Source organism: Scomber scombrus, chromosome 14 (assembly GCF_963691925.1).
Source record: "Scomber scombrus chromosome 14, fScoSco1.1, whole genome shotgun sequence".
Taxonomy (NCBI): Eukaryota; Metazoa; Chordata; class Actinopteri; order Scombriformes; family Scombridae; genus Scomber; species Scomber scombrus.
In genome coordinates, this window is record NC_084983.1 from 29,137,170 (window position 1) to 29,151,157 (window position 13,988).

General features: G+C 45.7%; 1 protein-coding gene across 1 annotated transcript; it reads right to left on the reverse strand.

Annotated features, from left to right (window-relative positions):
* Positions 1–616: 616 nt before the first annotated feature.
* Positions 617–11,224, reverse strand: zgc:152891 (uncharacterized protein LOC767741 homolog). Its single transcript, XM_062432606.1, has 15 exons — positions 11,006–11,224; positions 10,606–10,773; positions 10,136–10,367; positions 9,492–9,573; positions 8,777–8,866; positions 8,033–8,148; positions 6,504–6,676; positions 6,280–6,423; positions 4,812–5,015; positions 3,768–3,854; positions 3,092–3,261; positions 2,574–2,689; positions 2,391–2,491; positions 1,557–1,727; positions 617–796 (listed from the first exon to the last, which is right to left on the reverse strand). The coding sequence occupies exons 1-15, from the start codon at positions 11,222–11,224 to the stop codon at positions 617–619; spliced, it is 2,253 nt and encodes a 750-aa protein (XP_062288590.1).
* Positions 11,225–13,988: the final 2,764 nt, after the last annotated feature.

Sequence of the window (13,988 nt, forward strand, 5' to 3'; positions counted from 1 at the left end):
TCGGAGCTGGTGCTAGAGCCAGTGCTCAGTTGGTGCTAACCCGAGCACCTCTTACGAACCTGTTGCTTTTCCACCGGCATTATTGGTGTATTTTACATGATTTTCAAACCAAGCTGCAGTAACATGTCACTTCTTCTCAGCTGTTTCAGTTCATTTCAATAGAAATCCATTTATAGCAAATGGTATGATAGTGCAGCAGATTATGATTTAAACGGTGGATTGAATTAATCAGTAATTACTTTTAAAGTTGCTTTCAGCTTCTCCAATGTGAGAATCTCTGCTTTTTCTCTGTTTTATATTATTATAAATTGAATATCTTTGAGTTTCAGACATTTAAAGACATTTTTTGGTCTCTGGGAAACTGACGACTATTTACCACCATTGATTCAACATTTTTTGGACTAAATAATACACCGAAAAAAAAAAATTGACAGATCACTTGGTGTCTGCAAGTTTATGACGGTTTATATCTACAACCAGAAGAGTCTGCCATGAAGTAAATTATATGTAATAGTTCAAATAAAACCCCACTCTGATCTGAGTCCAAACATTAAAATCACACAAAGCTGTTATTAATAAACTGCTGTTGATGAAATGATGATGTCGTGCTTTAACTCTAAATGGCGACGCTGTTCTCGATGGTTCTGGGACAGAGGTAAAGATACGGCAGCTCCAGTTGGCTGTTGCGCTCCGTGATGTCATCAGCAATGGCCCGGAGGTCAGCCTGCACCTTTTCCACCAGCCTGCGGGGGGCGCCATCCTGGAAAACAGCCTCCTTGTAGTGACATAGAGGAACCTGCAGGGGGAGACAAACACAGCTTTACTTCCAAAACACAAAAAAACAACAATGAACACTTTAAAATGAAAACACGTCATTAACACATTAACAGACCTCCATGATGTCACTAACTTAGTTCTGAAATATAAGAAACTGAAGTCAGATTAGCTCCAATTGTTTCAACCCTGATTTCGACATTTCTTTATTAACCTACGTGTCGTCCTCTCGGGTCAAATTGACCCCGTCTGTTTTGATGGTTCCTTCTTTCCACCCTTCCTTCCTTCCTTCTGTCCTTCCTCCCTCCCTCCTTCTCTCTTTCTTTCCTTCCTCTCTCTTTCCTCCTTTCCTTCCTCCATCCCCCTTTCTTCCTTCCTTCTGTCCTTCCTTCCTCCCTCCTTCTTTCCTTCACTCTTTCCTTCCTTCCTTCCTTCCTTCCCTCCTTCTCTCTTTCTTTCTTTCCTTCCTCTCTCTTTCATCCCTTCCTCCCTTCCTTCCTTCCTTCCTCCCTCCTTTACTTCCTTCTTCCTCCCTTCCTTCCTTCCTTCCTTCTTTCCTTCCTTCCTTCCTCCTCACTTCCTTCCATCTTTCCTCCCTCCTTTACTTCCTTCTTCCTCCCTTCCTTCCTTGACTCGAGGACAACAGGAGGGTTAAGCTCGACCGGTTACAATAATTCAACTTTACATTTTGTTGTTAAACATTTTCGAAATATTAGAATTATGGATCTGAAATGTTTGAGAAGAGTCCTTCAGCGGACCGGACGGTGCAGGTGGAGCCTCACATAGTTGACGGTGGGCTGCGACAACAGGCTGAGTGTCGTCAGGACGCGACAGGCGGAGTTGACGTCCGGCAGGAAGGACAGGATGTCGTCCTCCGTCACCGTTCCTTTGACCTGCGGAGGAGGACGCATCATGGCGGCCGGACAGTTCGGCATCCAGAGAGCGATATCCAGCTGCAGGATTCAGAGGGAAGTATTGTACGTTACTGTAGTACAGTTTTAGGTACTTGTACTTTACTGCAGTACAGTTTGAAGTACTTGTACTTTACTGCAGTACAGTTTGAGGTACTTGTACTTTACTGCAGTACAGTTTGAGGTACTTGTACTTTACTGTAGTACAGTTTGAGGTACTTGTACTTTACTGTAGTACAGTTTGAAGTACTTGTACTGGACTGCAGTACAGTTTGAGGTACTTGTACTTTACTGTAGTACAGTTTGAGGTACTTGTACTTTACTGTAGTACAGTTTGAAGTACTTGTACTTTACTGTAGTACAGTTTGAGGTACTTGTGTCATATATGTCGATGTCATATATAATAACATATCAGTCAGAGGACCAAACCACTACTTTTACTGTAATACTGCATACTACATCACTCATAATACTGCAGTACTTTTACTGTAATACTGCATACTACATCACTCATAATACTGCAGTACTTTTACTGTAATACTGCATACTACATCACTCATAATACTGCAGTACTTTTACTGTAATACTGCATACTACATCACTCATAATACTGCAGTACTTTCACTGAAGTAAAGGATCAGATTACTTACTAGCTTTTTCACATTTCATACTGGTAACTACGGCGATGTCTTCAGTGTGACTCACCTGGGAGAAATTAACAGCAGCGTGCAAAGCTGAGCAACTGTAGATGAGCATGGTGACAAACTTGGAAACTTCTGCTTTGGTTTGGAATGATTGAGGGAAACCTGAAAGGACGAGAGGAGGCACAACCTAAAGTCTCAGACAGCAGTCAAACATGGAGGTTACAGGATTTAAATGAACATTCACCTGAGTTGTGTGTGAAGCCGTGTGTGTTGATTTCAGTGATCCAGTGTTGAAGCTCAGAGTCCTGCTGCACATCATTGTCTCCGCTGTAATACAGATCCACCCAGCTGACCACAAACCTGCCACACACACACACACACACACACACACACACACACACACACTTTTATTAACAGTTTGTTACTTTATATATTTAACCCTCGTGTTGTCCTCGAGTCAAGGAAGGAAGGGAGGAAGGAAAGGAGGGAGTAAGGAAGAAGGAAGGAAAGGAGGGAGGGAGGAAGGAAGGAAAGGAGGAAGAAGGAAGGACAGGAGGTAGGAACTAAGGGAGGAAGGAAGGATGGAAGTAACACATAAATATTCATAGGCTAACCCATAAAAATGCATAAGAAGTGATCAATAAGAAGATAGCACATATTAATCTATAATAATTATATTAATGATAGAAGTCAGTTAAAGTTTTAACTAAAATAAAATGCATCTTTCTGACCTGGTCACTGAGCCGAGGTGCGTTTCTTTACCTGTGCAGCGCGTCCCAGACTCTCAGCGCGTCCTGGGCGTAGTAGCTCTTCGGTAATTTGTCCACTGCGCGGTCGGACAGGTCGTCAGGGACGCACATGGATCGGTAAAAGATCCTCGCCGATGCTCGGGAGAGAAAGACCGATAACGCCTGCATGCCACAGCCCACCGCCTGGAGGAGCAAATCATTACACTGCAACACTTTCTATAATCTCACTACTATTAACCTTTGTGTCGTCCTCCCGGGTCAAATTGAACCCGTCTGTTTTGACTGTTCCTTCTTTCCTCCCTTCCTTCCTTCTGTCTGTCCTTCCTCCCTCCCTCCTTCTTTCCTTCCCTCCTCCCTTCCTTCCTCCCTTCCTTCTTTCCTTCCCTCCTCCCTTCCTTCCTTCCTTCCTTCCTCCCTCCTTCCTCCCTCCTTTCCTTCCTTCTTCCTTCCTTCCTTCCTCCCCCCCTCCCCCCCTCCTTTCCTTCCTCCCTTCCTTCTTCCTTCCCTCCTTCCTTCCTCCCTCCTTTCCTTCTTTCTTCCTCCCTCCCTCCCTCCTTTCCTTTCCTTCTTCCTCCCTTCCTTCCTTGACTCGAGGACAACAGGAGGGTTAAAAAATAAATGTTAGCCATGATCTTCTCTGACCCTAACCGGGTGGTTTTTGGCTTTGTGATACCAGGTTGAATTTTTACCTTATCGAAAACCCCGTCAGCCGCCAGCAGCGTTGCTCTGGCCTGGAAGTTGATCTGCAGAGACGTCCTGACGTGTGGCATCAGCAACTGTCCAAAGAAATCAGAGAGGAGAATACTGATCGATAAATGACAAACTGCTCATCAGGGTGAGGAAAGAAAAGCACTTTAAACAAATGCTGCTAAACTTTTGTTGCCTAACTGGTTCATTTGACTTTTTTTCTGTCTTCATTCTTGGGGCGGACCAATTCACCTTCACACTGTAATAAAATATTTACTATTTTAAAAGAGCAGAGGCGCTGTCTCATATGTTTACATTTTTAATGACTATGGCTGTTCTTTGAGCTGACATCTACTAACTCACCTCATCTTAACACCTCTGCAACATAATTTCCAGAGCAAACCCCGATTCTGTGGTCGAGTTTTCAAACCTTTTAGACAGATCGAAACACTCATTTATTTTATTTTTTTTACATAATTAGTCACAATCTGTGTTGTTTGGCCATATAAATTAGACCTCAGTGGTCAGGCTTTGGTTCTGAGTTGTGATTAGACCTTTACCTCCTCCTCATTAAAAATCCAGAATCTCTGAATCTGTAAATATTGTTGATTTCTAAAGTTTCCTGCAGGTCAATCAATCAATTTATCAATGTATCCTTACTGTCCTCTAAAAGGCACATTAAATAAAACACAAACAAGAAAACTGAATTGCACATCATAATTTACATCTTCCTTCCAGGAAAGAATCTCCTCGCAGGCAATTATATAAAAACTAAAGACTAAAACATTTCTAGAGTCCAGTTAAGAAAAGGTTTGTCAAGACTTCAACACCTGAAACAAAGGAGGCTTCAGACTCTTGAGTCGTCCTAACCGTAACCCTAGCCCTAGCCTTAACCCCAACCCTAACACTAGCACTAACCCTAACCCTGGCCCTAACCCTAGCCCTAACCCTAGCCCCAACCCTAACCCTAGCCCTAACCCTAACCCTAGCCCTAGCCCTAACCCTAGCCCTAGCCCAGCAGATGTACAGTGAAGTGAGGTCTGTACCTGGTGCAGCGGATGCTGGTCTGGGAGCTGCCTCAGCGTGGCCACGCAGCACAGCTCCCCCAGCATGTGGGTTCTCAGGTAGTGGGAGGCCAACTGGTGACACTGGAAGTCTGCATTGTGGACCCAAATCTTAGCCAGCAGCCAATCAGAGCCAGGGTCAGAGGGCAGGAAGACCGGGTTCTCAGGTCCAGGCTTCTGCTGCAGCTGAAGGAAGGAAAACACTGATAGATAGATTCATTCTGCAGGATGCGCTTTTCTTACTTAACCTTCCTGTCGTCCTCCCGGGTCAAATTGACCCCGTCTGTTTTAACTGTTCCTTCCTTCCTTCCTTCCTTCCTTCCTTCCTTCCTTCCTTTCCTTCCTCCATTCTCTCTTTCTTTCCTCCCCCTACCTTCCTTCTTTCCTTCCTTCCTCCCTTCCTCTTTTCCTTTTTTCCATCCTCCCTCCTTCATTCTTTCCTCCCTCCCTCCTTTCCTTCTTCCTCCTTTCCTTCCTTCCTTCCTTCCTTCCTTCCTTCCTTCCTTCCTTCCTTCCTTCCTCCCTCCCTCCTTTCCTTTCTTCTTCCTCCCTTCCTCCCTTCCTTCCTTCCTCCCTTCTTTGCTTTCTCCATTCCTTCCTCCCTCTCTTTCCCTCCTTCCTTCCTTCTTTCCTTCCTTCCTTCCTTCCTTCCTTCCTTCCTTCCTCCCTCCCTCCCTCCCTCCTTTCCTTCCTTCCTTTCTTTCTTTCCTTCCTTCCTTCCTCCCTCTCTCCTTTCCTTCCTCCCCTCCTTCCTTCCCTCTTTCCTCCCTCCCTCCTTTCCTTCCTTCTTCCTCCCTTCCTTCCTTCTTCCCTCCCTTCCTTCCTTCTTCCTCAATTCCTCCCTTGACTCGAGGACAACAGGAGGGTTAAGTAACCTTGAGAAGGTGTAATAATTGAGATTAATACATTTTTATAACTTCTTATAATTTGTTTGGATCCCAATCAGCTTCCACAAAGTGGTCGCTAGTCTTCCTGTGGTCCAAACAACATGAGCAACCAATTTAAAATCACATCAATCAATAAAACAAGAACTAGCAGAATATCAGATCACATCCAGATCAATAACTCTCCATATGGAAAGGTTGACAAAATGATCGAAGTAGAAGGAAGGAAGGAAAGAAGATCGGAGGCTCTGACTTTCCTCCCTTCCTTCCTCCTTTCCTTCCTCCTTTCTCCCTTCCTTCCTCCTTTCGTTCCTTCTTCCTCCCTTCCTTCCTCCTTTCCTTCCTTCTTCCTTCCTTCTTCCTTCCTTCTTCCTCCCTTCCTTCCTTGACTCGAGGGTTAAATGAAGTAAAAAACTGTACTACAGTAAATGTTCTGTTAGTTTCTGGACTGTTTGGATCTTTGCTTCATTTATCATTCAGGTCTCTGAACTTGAAGTTTCACAGGAAGTTAGAGACGAGTCAGAAGTGTGACTGTTCAAATGAGTAACAGCTGAATAAAACCTCACCTGGATGGCGATGGGCAGCAGCTGTCCCTGCTGGTTCAGGTGGAGGAGGCACAGAGGAGCGCACAGGTATGTCTGCTTCCCGTTGATCTCATTGGCTGTGACACCGTCCAGCACCTCGTAGTCCAGCAGGTACATGTTCCCTTTCTGCCATAAAACATCAAGATACTGTAAGAGGAAACGAGCACCAAAGCACCCGAAGAAACATTCAGAGAGCTGCAGCACACCTGTAGCTCCGCCTCCAGGGAGGAGTCTTCAGGCAGGAAGGGGCGGAGCATGTCGGAGGTGACGGACAGGTGTGGAGGAAGGAGGCGGGTCTGACACAGCAGCAGAGGGTTGCAGCCGTTCAGACACTGGTGGCCGAAGTACCAGTCGTCTGTCCAGTGAGCCCGAATGAACTCTGACAGAAAAAACACAGAATTCAGAGCTGAAGCTTTTTATTCTTAACCCTCCTGTTGTCCTCGAGTCAAGGAAGGAAGGGAGGAAGAAGGAAGGAAAGGAGGGAGGGAGGGAGGGAGGGAGGGAGGGAGGGAGGGAGGAAGGAAAGGAAAGAATGAAGGGAGGAAGGAAGGAAGAAGACTGACTGACTGACTGACTGACTGATCGACTGACTGACTGACTGAATGATCGACTGACTAACTAACTGACTGCCTGACTGACTCTCTCACTGACTGACTGACTGACTGGCTGGCTGACTGACTGACTGACTGATTGACTGACTGACTGACTGACTGACCCTCTCACTGACTGACTGACTGACTGACTGACTGACTGACTGGCTGACTGACTGAATGACTGAGTGACTGAGTGACTGAGTGACTGACTGTCTCACTGACTGACAGACTGACTGACTGACTGACTGACTGACTGATCGACTGACTGACTGACTGACTGAATGATCGACTGACTAACTAACTGACTGACTGGATGACTGACTGACTGCCTGACTGACTCTCTCACTGACTGACTGTCTCACTGACTGACTGACTGACTGACTGACTGACTGACTGACTGACTGACTGATCGACTGACTGACTGACTGAATGATCGACTGACTAACTAACTGACTGACTGGATGACTGACTGACTGCCTGACTGACTCTCTCACTGACTGACTGACTGACTGGCTGGCTGACTGACTGACTGACTGACTGATTGACTGACTGACTGACTGACCCTCTCACTGACTGACTGACTGACTGACTGACTGACTGGCTGACTGACTGAATGACTGAGTGACTGAGTGACTGAGTGACTGACTGTCTCACTGATTGACTGACTGACTTGCTGACTGACTGTCTCACTGACTGACTGACTGACTGACTGACTGACTGACTGACTGACCGACTGACTGTCTCACTGACTGACTGACACACTGACTGTCTGAGTGATTGTCTCACTGACTGACTGACTGACTGACTGGCTGACTGACTGTCTCACTGACTGACTGACTGACTGACTGACTGACTGACTGACCGACTGACTGTCTCACTGACTGACTGACTGACTGTCTGAGTGATTGTCTCACTGACTGACTGACTGACTGGCTGACTGACTGTCTCACTGACTGACTGACTGACTGACTGACCGACTGACTGTCTCACTGACTGACTGACTGACTGGCTGAATGACTCACTGACTGACTCACTGACTGACTGACTGACTGACTGACTGACTGGCTGGCTGGCTGACTGGCTGGCTGACTGACTGACTGACTGGCTGACTGACTGACTGACTGTTTCTGGTTGTCGCTTACTGGCGATGCTGTTCTGTTTTCCATTGTGGATGAAAAACGTCTCCAGCTCGCTGAAGCTCTTCCAGGCCTCGGCTCGTCCAGCGAAGCCTTTCAGGTAAAGCAGGTTGACAGGTGGACTGAGAACAAGGAGACACACAGACAGCTCAGACTACACCTGTCATCACTTCATCACTTCAGTCAAAGCCAAACATTTTAACCAGGCGGGGAGTTCCGGTCCTCTGAAACGAGGCCAACGCAGAAGTAACTTAAAACTGCATTCTATCAAAAGGCCACCAGGGGGCGACCGTTTTGGTGTCAAAAGGACTTCCGTCTCTATACAAGTCAATGGAGAATTCACCAACTTCTCACTTGATTTCTAACCTCAGTAAACGTTTTCAAAATGTGTTTATGGTCTCAATCGCTAGTTTAAAGCCTTCTTCAATGCAGTATGATGTTCATTTGGGACATTTTGGCCTCCCTGATTTTATATGTGACGATAAAGCAGGGTATGCATTAGGGCGTGGCTACGTGGTGATTGACAGGTTGATTGGTTCACAGGTTCAGGAGGGCGCCTCATGCTCCTCCTGATGCCCATATAAGTAGAATCCATGTTTTTATTTTTCCCAGCATGCACCTGAAATTTTCAAGATGGCGCTGCTCAGATCCGATACTATTGGCCTCCGAGCAGCAGTCCACAAACCAATGGGTGACGTCACGGATGTTACGTCCATTTCTTATATACAGTCTATGGATTTAACCCTTCACCTCTTGTGTGTGTAGCTGAGGTTCGGCCCGAGTTCAGACACACTGTTCAGGTCCATGCAGAGCGGAGCGCCGTCCACATGCTTACTCCACCTGCAGGGATCAAACACCACCTGATTTAACCTCTGAAACTCTGCTGCATCCTCCAGAAGCTTCTTCATCTTCAGGTCTTTATTTAACCCTCCTGTCGTCCTCCCGGGTCAAATTGACCACGTCTGTTTTGACTGTTCCTTCTTTCCTCCCTTCCTTCTTTCCTCTGTCCTTCTTTCCTTTCTCCCTCCCTCCCTCATTCCTTCTTTCTTTCCTCCGTCCTTCCTTCCTTCCTTTCCTTCCTCCCTTCCTTCCTTGCCCCTTCCCTTCCTTCCCTTCCTTCCTTCCCTCCTCCGTTCCTTCCTTCTTCCTCCCTTCCTTCCTCCTTTCCTTCCTTCTTCCTTCCTCCCTTCCTTCCTTTCCTTCCTCCCTTCTTTCCTTTCCTTTCCTTCCTTCCTTCCTTCCTTCCTCCATCCTTTCCTTTCTCCCTTCTTTCTTTCCTTCCTTCTTCCCTCCCTCCTTTCCTTCCTTCCTCCCTTCCTTCCTTCCTTCATCCCTCCCTCCTTTCCTTCCTTCCTCCCTTCCTTCCTTCCTTTTTTCCTTCCTCCCTCCCTTCCTTCCTTCTTCCTCCCTTCCTTCCTTGACTCGATGATAACAGGAGGGTTAAATCCCGCCTTTTTGTTTTTACCTGATGAGTTTCTGCTGATGATGAAGCTGTTGGAGCCGCTGCTGCTTCAGCTTCTCGTCCGTCTCGTCCTTCAGCAAACACACTGCAGAGGAATCAGAATAACAATAATGTGTCTAATAAGAATACTTTTATTAATATTTAGTTAAATTTGAGCATTTATACTCTTAAATTACTTAAATTCAGTTTTTAGGAAAAAATAATTTAAAAATGTTATTTAGGTCTAATGTATCTTTATTAACATTGAGGAGAAGGAGGGATGATGGAAGATTAAAGTCATTTCCACAGAGATACTGTCCCCAAAAGCCCTCCCTCCTTTCCTTCCTTCCTTCCCTCCCTCCCTCCTTCCTCCCTCCTTTCTTTCCTTCTTCCTTCCTTCCTTCCTTCCTTCCTTCCTTCCTTCCTTCCTTCCTTCCTCATTCCTTCCTCCTTTCTTTCCTCCTTCCTTTCTTCCTTCCTTCCTCCCTCCTTTCTTTCCTCCTTCCTTCCTTCCTTCCTTCCTCCTTCCTTTCTTTCCTTCCTTCCTTCCTCATTCCTTCCTTCCTTCTTCCCTTCCATCCTTCCTTCCTTCCTTGACTCGAGGACAACAGGAGGGTTAATTATGAAGAAATTCAAACAAAGTGAAGAGACAAACTTTAACTTCTTACATTTCCCGCTGTGCAGTTCTACGTCACCGTCGGCTGACCTCAGCCACCTGTTGCAGAGGAACACCTGCGTGGACCCGGACCCCTCCTCCTCCGTCGGTCCATCAGCCGGTCTGACTTCCACCCGGTTGCAGTGCCAGTCCAGGTCGGGGAATCCGGTCCGAGCCTCCAGACGGAGCCGGACCAGAACCAGGCGTCCCAGTGGAGCATCGCTACGCACCCGGACCCGGCACGACTGTCAGGACAGGAAGAGATTTATCTGATTTCTCTATGATGTAAACCTCCAAATGATTACAGTTGTTCTGGATCACTTAAACCCAAACATCCCAGACCAGGACCCCAACACTATAAACACCAGCATTCAACCTCATGAACTTCAAGTCTTGAACAATGATCTTGTGCAATCCTCTTGACCGCTGCTTGCTTATATTTGCTCTCCTTCCGTCCTTCCTTCCTTGATGATAAAAACTCACCGATCCAGACAGAAGATGCAGGTCGACTTCGTTCACGTTGATGGGCGGAGTCTCCCCCTGAGAGCCAATCAGGTTGAGCCACAGGTGGCTGAAGGTTCCACAGGTGGGACCAGCTGAAGCGTGAACTGTGACCTCGAACTCTTCACAGGAAGCCATCGTGTGAGACAGCTGCAGAGGACGAGGAGACGACGAGTAAAAAGGACACAATCAAAAGTCTCATCATCGATCACATGAAGGAGCCAATCAGACTCTACAGCTGCCTTATTGGACAGATACTAGATTAGTCAGTGAAGAAGGGTAACCTGCACCCTGCACCCTGTAACCTGAACCCCTGCACCCTGCACCCTGCATCCTGCACCCTGCACCCTGCACCCTGCACCCTGTATCCTGCACTGTGTACCCTGTACCCTGCACCCTGTACCCTGCATCCTGCACACTGCACCCTGCACTCTGAACCCTGCACCCTGCATCCTGCACCCTGTAACCTGCACCCTGCATCCTGCATCCTGTATCCTGCACCCTGCACCTTGTACCCTGCACCCTGTACCCTGCATCCTACACCCTTGTATCCTGCAACCTGCACCCTTGTATCCTGAACCCTGCACTCTGTATCCTGCATCCTGCATCCTGCACCTGTACCCTGTACATTGTACCCTGTACTTTGTACCCTGTACCCTGCACCCTGTACCCTGCATCCTGCAGCCTGCACCCTGTACCCTGTACCCTGTACCCTGTACCCTGTACCCTGCACCCTGCATGCTGCACCTTGTACCCTGTACTTTGTACCCTGTACCCTGCACCCTGTACCCTGTACCCTGCACCCTGCATGCTGCACCTTGTACCCTGTACTTTGTACCCTGTACCCTGTACCCTGCACCCTGCACCCTGCATCCTGTACCCTGTACCCTGTACCCTGCACCCTGTACCCTGTACCCTGCACCCTGCATCCTGCACCCTGCACCCTGTACCCTGTACCCTGTACCCTGAACCCTGCACCCTGTACCCTGTACCCTGTACCCTGCACCCTGTACCCTGCATCTTGTACCCTGAACCCTGTACCCTGTACCCTGTACCCTGCACCCTGTACCCTGCATCTTGTACCCTGAACCCTGTATCCAGCACCTTGCACCCTGCACCCTGCACCCTGCACCTTGTATCTTGCACCCTACTGGACATTTGAACTGTCTGATGCAGTTTGTTTCTGTTATTCTCAGACAATGAAAAACAGCAGCAACAGAACAGAAGGAGTGAGAGAAGAGGATCAACATGAGTCTTTCCACTTTACACTGTCTCACTTTACTTTGCATAATGTAGATGCTGCAAACCTTTCTCAGGAACAGCATCCACATTTGAATTCCATGACAGTTCAACAAGATTTCTATTTGCTGTTGGGTGGTGTCACCAGTCTTAAAGCTGGACTCACACCAACCAACACACTGATCTAACCGAGCACGACAGCTGCTTTCATCATCATCCTGAATGAAACCCACATGATGAATATTTTAAAATTAACAGGAAACACAGAGTAGTTTTATGTTGTGAGACTGAATCAGGATTTTTATGTTTGCTAAATCCTCCTCTGCAGAGCTGATAAGGCCTCATTTGTTTACCTCGCCTGTATTTGACTTGAAAATGAGCGTCAGTGACAGTTACAGCAAGCCGCTCAGCCACCCACACACAACAACAACACACTGCACCCTTTCTTTTGAAAGGTTACTTCCTGCTTCCATCGCCCACCTCAACCACGAAGCTTCCTGCTCCAAGTTTGACCGACGCACAGCAGAGAGGTGACGACAAGCTGCTTTTTGTTAGTTTTGATAAAGATGGAAATAACGAGCCAATTAAAGAACACACAGTTCCTGTTTCTGTTCAGATATTAAAACATAAAAGCTTTAAATTGGATCCTGGTTTAGGGTTGAGTTTATTGACTTTATTGCAATCAGAATGAACTTTATAGTAATTTGTCTTAATGATCAACACAACATGATGATAATGAAATCATTTTAAAACACATTAATATGAAAGAGAAGCTAAAAATGTGAAAGTAGTTTAAAGTTCACGTTACAGAAACTCTTCATTTCAGTTTGAATCATTTCTAAGAAGTTTCCTGGAAAGAGTTTTGCATTTTTCAATTATTATCAGATTTAATTTCTTTATATCTTTATATCTTCTCCTTATAATCACATTATGTTCATTTATGTATTGCTTTGTAAAATATTATTCATGTTGAAATATGATCTGGTTTGTAGATGAATTCACCTTTTCAACTGAGAACTGATTAAAACTGTAAAGTTATAAATTAAAACCTTTGAGGAAATGATTAACTAACTTAAACCAGAACCAAACTCATTTATTGTGTAATAAAACTTTTCCAGTATTGAGATGAGACATTTTAACAGGAAACAAACAGCATGATTTGCATGTTGAGCAGCTTTCAGGACAGCTTTCCTCTTTTTATCTGCTGGAACAGAAGCGATCCGATCCGTTTTCCTTTTATTGATCATTTTAAGAAATGTGATGCTGTTTAATAATGGCGCCAAAATATCAACATAATAAAACTAACAGCGTCCACAGCACAAAATATAGAATCTGAATCAGTTTTAAAGATTTAGAAATGATAATTTAATGGATTTTAACACTTTTTCAGCACTTACAGGCACATTGTGTTTATTTATCTCTCAGGTTAATCTACTGTGACCTTTAACCCTCACATTCGTAATTAGGTTTTTTTTTTTTTTTAATGTACTGAGCTACTCTCAGTATGTTGTCACTGGTTTTATTGAGGCTTATTCTGTTATTTAAGTGTCAGTGTGTAAAGATAAGTAATGTCCTGGCACTGAAAACACTTAGAAACAACTTTTAGATCATCATGTAGGAAGATAACGTTGAAATATAATCTAGCAGGACAACAAATTTATAAAATGTGACTTACCTGCAGAGTGATACCTCCTCTCCTCTCTGGGCAATTAAGTGTTAAAAAAAAAAATTCACCTGCAGCTTCAGAGCACCTCTGGTTTTTTACAATCCCGCCCACCACAACACCTGCACGTCCTATTGGTTCAAACTGAACACCTGAACACCTGAACAACCAATCACATGAACACCTGAACAACCAATCACATGAACACCTGAACAACCAATCACCTGAACAACCAATCACATGAACGGGGAATTAGCAATACCGACCCAACCTGTTTTTTGTACCATGATTATTTCTGCTGTGTTGGTCATTTATACCTGAGGGGGGTTTATGGATGGAGGATGGAGTCGCTAGTGGAGTCAGCCTCAAGTGGCCATTAGAGGAACTGCAGGTTTTGGTACTTCCGTCTTGTAGGTTTGTTGCTTCATTTCACACAATCATGGTGGGAAAAAGCTTTAAAACA

Coding starts and splice junctions, on each gene's coding strand:
- zgc:152891 (XM_062432606.1), bottom strand. CDS start 11,224: ATGCAGGATACAGAGTGCAGGGTTCAGGATACAAGGGTGCAGGTTGCA. Junction 5,016..6,279: donor TGCTGCCCATCGCCATCCAG/GTGAGGTTTTAT, acceptor TCCTTCCTTCAG/CTGCAGCAGAAGCCTGGACC. Junction 3,855..4,811: donor ACCAGCATCCGCTGCACCAG/GTACAGACCTCA, acceptor TTCTTTGGACAG/TTGCTGATGCCACACGTCAG.